At 41.2% G+C, this 7,711-nt stretch overlaps 1 protein-coding gene across 1 annotated transcript; it reads left to right on the top strand.

Annotated features, from left to right (window-relative positions):
• The first annotated feature begins 3,155 nt into the window (after positions 1 to 3,155).
• On the top strand, positions 3,156 to 4,503 carry LOC131499544 (vomeronasal type-1 receptor 1-like). The gene has a single exon (XM_058707617.1). The coding sequence runs from the start codon at positions 3,298 to 3,300 to the stop codon at positions 4,204 to 4,206; it is 909 nt and encodes a 302-aa protein (XP_058563600.1). The 5' UTR covers positions 3,156 to 3,297; the 3' UTR covers positions 4,207 to 4,503.
• The last annotated feature ends 3,208 nt before the right edge of the window (positions 4,504 to 7,711 follow it).

Genomic DNA, 7,711 nt, shown 5'->3' with positions numbered 1-7,711 from the left:
ATATAGAACTCAATTTTGGTTGAATATTAAAAATTTATTTATTTTTAATTTTTTCAAATTTATTAAAATTTTTTTTTTACATTTATTTATTTTTGAGAGAGTGAGACAGAGGACAAGCAAGGGAGGGGCAGAGAGAGAAGGAGACACAGAATCTGAAGCAGGCTCCAGGCTCTGAGCAAGTGTTCAGCACAGAGCCCGACACAGGGCCTGAACCCACAAACTGCGAGATCATGACCTGAGCCGAAGTCAGTCACTTAACTGACTGAGCCACCCAGGTGCCACTAAAATTTATTTATTGTTTAATTTACATCCAAGTTAGTTTGCATATGGTGCAACAATGATTTCAGGAGTAGATGCCACTTACCCATTTAGCCCATCCACCCTCCCACAAACTTTTAGCAAACTTTATTTTTCAGAGCAGTTTTAGGTGCACAGCAAAATCAAGAGGAAGGTACAGAGATTTCCCATACATCCCTTGACTCTATTTATGCCCCCATACATTGACAAATCTCAGTCCTGACTCCCTCCCACTTGTGTTGTATTTGTTCTTGCCATTGTTGAAATTGGCAAGCTTATTCTAAAATTGTTAAAATGCAAAAATATATATATATATATATATATATATATATATATATATATATAGAATATCCAAACCGATCTTGAAAAGCAACTAATTGACTTGCCATAATTAACGTTCATAGGATTGAGGGCCGTCTTCTCATCTATCTTGTGAATTTTCTCTTTAATGTTTTGCCCAATTTTCTATTTGCTTTATGGCCTTTTCCTTGATTTTAAAGAATCTCATGCTACCCTACCATCTGTCCTACATATTACTTCTCCCTGAATCTTGTGTGTACATCTGGGAATACTTCTTCCCAGGGCAAAGTCTGAAAATAAAGGACAGCCTGGTTGACTGATGAGAGACGAGGGAGCAGTGCCCTCTGGATGATTTGGGAATCAGGTCATGACCTCCTGTGGAGGTACATGGACATTGGGGCTGCCCATGGATTCTGAAGCAGGATAGACTAGCTTCAAGTGGGATATTCTACAGGAGTAAAAGACATGGGGCCATAAATGGTAAGAATTGTGGTATTTAAGTCAGAGGAGACTCTAGGTACCAGATCAAAGAGAGATGCTCAGTTTGAGCCAATTGCGGTGTTGGCCCGATTCTGGAAACACGAGAGCATTGAGGAAAATGCCCATTTGGAGATATTATGAAAGAGACCCTTGACCCAGCCTTGAGTTTCAATTCTATGGATGGCAATGCTGACTCTGAACTTAGATTTTTCCACAGGGAACATAGAAACAGCTACTCTTCAGGAACTTCCCATCAGTTACCGAAAATTACCATTAATTACCAGAAGTGGCTTGTAAAGACTTGCAGTGGGATGAAATCCTCTCGTTAGAGATGCCCCAGACTCTCCATGCAGGCAGTGTCACCTAGACTACACATGACATGGTAATGGCATCTCTGTGGGGAGATCAGGTCTAGGGGCCCTAAAACTATGGCTCATCCTGGTTGACACTTCTCTGCACAAAGCTCTGGAGCAAAGACCAGCCAGGTGAGTGCTTCTTTATGTTCAGTCTCAGGGAAATAACCAGGAGACAAGGAGTCTGCAGTAGGACAAGAATTCAAAACTGGGTTTGTGTAGTAAGGTTGTAGAGGTGCTCTGGCTGGGCTGGTGACTAGTGGATATGTGCTGGGGAGTGTCCCTGGGTGGGACTACAATGGGGAGATTCACTGCAGATCTCTGTGTGCTAGGGTCCCTGCCAAGTAGAGAGAAAGAAGATGGGGATCTTGTTGGGCTCTGAGCCAAGCTTTGGATGAGGAGAGCCACTGACCTTAACCATGTTCAAAAGTCTGCTAATTTTCTCAGACCTAACAGATTTTTAGGCTTGTGTGTATATACAAGTAGAGACTTCATGTGTAGAGCTTGGGTTATAACTTCAAAATCCTGACATTAATAAGATCCGTTGACACACACATTCATGTACAAACAGATATTCCGAGAGAAAAACAGTCTGTGGCGTAATGATATTATGATTTAATGACCCTATTTTTTTTTTTCTTTCTGAAATCCTGCTAGAGGATGCCATTGCCTCTTTTATTCCTCCTGAGATTTTTGGGGGGGCCATTTTTTTGGTTTTGTTTTGTATTGTGTGTGCATGTGTGTGTGTGTGTGTGGCATCGAGAGAGAAAAAATGTTAGATGAATTATATTTAATTTTCAAGTCTCAGAAGTAGTTTGGAGGAACATACCTGATCTGTTCCTCCCATTTAACATAGTAATACATTTTCTTCATATCCCTGGTAGTGGTAGATACTCAAAACAAGGGAAAAAATACTACCTACCATAATCAAAATTTCTACTCTTACCACTTTAAAAAAATTATTTAATGTTTATTTATTTTGGAGAGAGAGAGAGAGACAGAGACAGAGTATGGGCAGGGGAGGGACAGAGAGAGAGGGAGACACAGAATCTGAAACAGGCTCCAGGCTCTGAGCTGTCAGCACAGAGCCCGACGCGGGGCTCGAACTCACAAACCACGAGATCATGACATGAGCCGAGGTCAGACACTTAACCAACTGAGCTACCCAGGCACCCTGTCTACTTTTAACACTATATGGGAACTAACTTTCTTCTGGTCACTGTGATCAACACTTGACATGGAAATCATATTGTGTGTTCACTCTGAGGACATTTTAGGGTCATACTGTATATTCAGAAGGCTACTGATTTTTTTCCTTCTGTCTAATCACTCTGATGAATAACGTTAAGAGTTCTCAAAAGCTGACAGTTGATTTTCTTGCAATTTTAACGAGTTATATTATCTTATATATTTGAACATGGGTTTGCATTTTCCTACTTCATTATCTTAGGTTAATGAATTATGGTGACAGGATAATTGTGAACTCTAAAAGGGGTACAATGTGCCTGTCTCCTCTCACTCATTTATTCACTAAGTGTATATTTATTTAACACTTTTTGTGGGTCAATCACATTTTTTTTTTTTAAACAAGGCAGGCATGGTGCTTAGATTCATGGCAACTTACATTTTGGCGAAGAGTCAGATTATAAAAGTAAACAGAAATACAAAGTAATAACGTGAAATTGTGAATTGGTGTCCATGACATGCTCTCAAGGTTGAGTTGCCTGTAGGATATGACTGTGTCTCCCTTTTCAGAAGGAGAAAAGGCCCAGGATCCCTTCATGAGGTCATGTAAGTATAAGAAGAGTCCTTATGCCAGCACTAACACAGCCTGCTGTTCACTCCAGACCGCCCTGAAGCATTCACCATGTCTTTTCAGAACAATGTCCAAAGAACCACAGGGGAAGTGGCTCTGACAACCATCTTGCTTTTCCAGATGGGCATTGGGACTCTGGCCAATGTCACCCTCTTCTTCTTTAATGTCTCTCCAATCTTGTGTGGACACAAGCAGAGGCTCCCCAACACCATTCTCACCCACAAGGCTGTAGCCAATGTCTTAGTTCTTCTCTCTGCTGGGATTCCCCACAAGATGGCGGCTTTTGTTTTGAGGAAGCCCCTGTCCAGTCTTGGGTGTAAATTTGTATATTATGTACACAGAGTAGCTCGGGGCACCACCGTGTGCCGCACCTGCGTCCTGAGCACCCATCAGTTCTTCATACTCATCCCAGAGAGGGCGGTGTGGAGGATGCTCAGAGGAAGAACCCCCAAGATCATTGATCCTTCCTGCTGTATCTGCTGGATGTTCAGTGTCTTAATGAATATCTATGTTCCTGTGAAAGTCACTGGTTCACAGGACACAGGAAACAGTAGTGACATCCTCGGGAAGTGGTTCTGCTCATCCTCAACTCCGAGTGCAGGCACTGTCATCCTGTGGTTTGTCTCCGATGCCATATTTATTGGTCTCATGATCTGGTCCAGTGGCTCCATGGCGCTGTTCCTGTACAGGCACCACCAGAGAATACAGTATATTCACACCCCCAATGGCTACCGCAAATGTTCCCCGGAGACCAGAGCTGCCCACACCATCCTGATGCTGGTGGCCACCTTTGTGAACTTTTATGCGCTGAATTCCATTTTTGCGTTTTATGTCACTGTCTTTTTAGATTTCCGTCTATGGTTGATAGAGACTTCTAGTATTTTGGCTTCATGTTTCCCCACTTTTAGCCCCTTCTTGCTGATCCTTCGGGATTCTGGGGTTCCTAGGTCCCACTCTTGAGTTGTTAGAAATCAAATGTAAATATGCAGAAGACAGCTTTGATAACTACCATGATCACTGTATTCAGTGACCGTTTACTCAGCACTGTTTTTTTACGTAATATCCACAGTGATCTTAGAGGGTGACTTTGATACTGGGGTTGCACCAAGAGACCTCAAAGTCAATCTGCAAATTGTGAGCTTGAAACGGACACACAAAGTTGTTGAGGAAACATGTCTCCCCCTTGACCACTGCAGCTGCTGAAACGAATCTGTTTTCTTCAGGAGTATTCGAAGTGTTTCTGCAAATTTTATCTCAGTGTGGGCATGCCGGACACACTGGCATACATTGGTACATAAATCCAATATTTATGTAGACAAATACAACTCCATGGAGGGCAGAGGCTTTATTTCATGGATGCAGGTAAGAAACCTGGCAGATGGAGGAATTTTCTATGTGACTTTCTTACTGTATTTCACTCCTGTTTCCCTAATATGCTGTAGTATTACACAGAAAATCAATGTTGTCCAATGGGTTGCTTTGCCTTTGAACCTTGCAGATTTTCTTTACATGGTTGAGTTCATTGATCAGATAAACAAAGTAGGAGTGCCTGGGTGGCTCAGTCGGTTGAGCATCGGACTTCAGCTGAGGTAATGATCTCGCAATTCATGAGTTCGAGCCCTGAGTCGGGCTCTTTGCTGAGAGCTCAGAGCCTGGAGACTGCTTCAGATTCTGTGTCTCCCTCTCTCTCTGCCCGTCCACTGCTTGGGACTCTGTCTCTTCAAAAATAAATAAACATTAAATACGCTTAAAAAAAGATAAAGTAATATTGAGGGTTAAAGCTACCATCTGTAGATTTGTCATTCAGATTTTTTAGTTTACCACTGAAATATAGAAACTGGGGACTTAATTTTGTCTTTGTCCCATCTGCTTTTTTCTTTGTTTTTCCTTTTGCCTCTTTTTGGGATGTCTGATATTTCTTTTTTTTTTTTTTTTAATTTATTTTTTTGGGACAGAGAGAGACAGAGCATGAACGGGGGAGGGGCAGAGAGAGAGGGAGACACAGAATGGGAAACAGGCTCCAGGCTCCGAGCCATCAGCCCAGAGCCTGACGCGGGGCTCAAACTCACGGACCGCGAGGTCGTGACCTGGCTGAAGTCGGACGCTTAACCGACTGCGCCACCCAGGCGCCCCAAGGATGTCTGATATTTCTAATAGTTCCTTTTAAAAATTAGTGGTGACAGGGAGCCTGGGTGGCTCAGTTGGTTAAGCGTCCAACTTCGGCTCAGGTTATAATTTCATGGTTTGTGAGTTCAAGCCCCATGTTGGGTTCTGCTCTGACAGCACAGAGCCTGCTTGGGATCTTCTGTCTTCCTTTCTCCCTGCCCCCTCCCACTTTCACTTTCTATCTCTCTCAAAAATAAAGATTGAAAAAATTAATGGTGTTAAGGTATAACTATTTTTAGTGGTTGTTGTAGCTGTTTTAAAGCAGCTTTCCAGGGCACCTGGGTGGTTCAGTCATTAAGTGTCCAGCTTCAGCTCAGGTCATGATCTCACAGTCCATGAGTTCGAGCCCCGTGTCAGGCTTCGTGCTGACAGCTCAGAGCCTGGAGCCTGCTGCGGATTCTGTGTCTCCCTCGCTCTCTGCCCCTCCCCCACTCACACTCTGTCTCTCTCCCTCTTTTAAAAATAAGTAAGCATTAAAAAAATAAAAATAAATAAAGTGGCTTTCCAAAATGTTATATCCTAGTGAGAACTACTGTGACCATTTCACAGAATATGTAAGAATATGTAAGAATTTTGCAATAGTGTAATTCCATGTATCTTATAATTTTTATATTATTTTTATAAATTTTTATTCTACATATGTTATTACCCACAATTAATGCTATTATTTTTTGCTGTCATGAGCCAGTTGTCTCTTATAGAAAATAAGGAATTATAATATAGTATAGATTACACATGTATCCACATGATTGCCAATTCTGCTGATAATAATTCTTTTGTGTGTATTTTCCTCTGGTAGAATTTTCCTTCAGTATTAAGCACCTCCTTCAGCTGTTTTGGAATACAGGTTTGCTCTGTGTGAATTGTTTCAGTGTTTATTTATTTAAATATATATTTATTTCACTTGCTGTTTTTCCTATTGTACAAAATGTCTATTTGAAAAAAAGTAATAAAATATGATCAATGATAAAAATATTTAGCAATATCCAATCTCATTTTAAAAATTGAGAAATTCAATGCCTTTGAATTATTTTTATTTTTAAAATTATTAATTTGAAATAATTTCAAATATACATAATTTTCTTTCTTCCCCAGATACCCCAATAGTTAACATTTTACCACACTTATTTATCAACTAATTTCTGTGTGTTTTATTCTGTTATCACTTTTTTTTTCTGACCTACTTGAGAGCAATGTACATACAAGGTGTACATCATCCCAAACTCACTAGTGTGGTTTTCCCTCAAACAAAGACATGACTACATAACAATATTCTGTCCTTTGATTTAGAAAATCAATGTAGATACACCACCACTGCTGTATCCATGGGTCATACTCAAATTTTCCAAGAGATCAAAAACATCTCCTTTTCCTTTCTGGTTGGGATTCCCAACTGGGAATGTGTGCTATGCTTCGTTGCCCATGTCTCTTCCTTCTTCTCCAGGCTCAAACTGTTAGGATGACTTTCCCTTTCTTTTATATTCTCACCCTGTTTTGTTCTGTTGAATGACACTCCCCTGGGTCTCTCTGGGCTTCTTACGACCAAACTCATCTCACACTTCCTTGGTAGCAGGACCTTGGAAAAGAGGCTGTCCTCTTCCCAATGTTTCTCATCATGGCACATTATGGGGAGATGTCTTTCCTTTTTTAGGTTTATTTATTTATTTTGAGAGAGCAAGAGAGCTCAAGTGGGGAAGGGATAGAGAGGCAGAGAGAATCCCAAACAGGCTCCACATTGCCAGCGCAGAGACTGATACAGGGCTCAAACTCACGAACTGTGAGATAACCTGAGCTGAAGTTGGACATTTAACTGACTGAGCCACCCAGGTGCCCATTTTTTTTTTAAGTAGGCTTCATACCCAGAGCAGAGCCCAACACTGGCTTGAGCTCAAGACCCTGAGATCAAGACCTGAGCTGAGATCAAGAGTTGGATGCTTAACCAACTGAACCACCCAGGTGCCCCAATGGGGAGATATCTTGAGACTATCCTAATATGCTGTTCCTCGTCACCTTATACTCACCTGCCTTAGCTGTCACAGCTCCCATGGGAATCAATAAACAATAGGATGGTTCTCTCATATCAGCCCTCAACATTAGTAGGAATCTACTGAAGAAAGAGGCTTCCCTTCACCCCATGTATTTATTTAATCATTCATTCATTCATTCACTTCTATTCCTGTCAAAAGGATCCCTAAATTCTTGTATGATTTAATAGATTGCATTCTGATACAGTCATTTATCTGTTTTTATGTTCATGTAGTCCCAGATTGGCCAATAGAAGATCTGTATAGCTGCACGG

This window comes from Neofelis nebulosa, chromosome 17, assembly GCF_028018385.1.
Source record: "Neofelis nebulosa isolate mNeoNeb1 chromosome 17, mNeoNeb1.pri, whole genome shotgun sequence".
NCBI lineage: Eukaryota > Metazoa > Chordata > Mammalia > Carnivora > Felidae > Neofelis > Neofelis nebulosa.
Note: the sequence above shows the minus strand (reverse complement) of the source record. Positions and strands in the feature narration are given on the sequence as shown.

Coding starts and splice junctions, on each gene's coding strand:
- LOC131499544 (XM_058707617.1), top strand. CDS start 3,298: ATGTCTTTTCAGAACAATGTCCAAAGAACCACAGGGGAAGTGGCTCTG.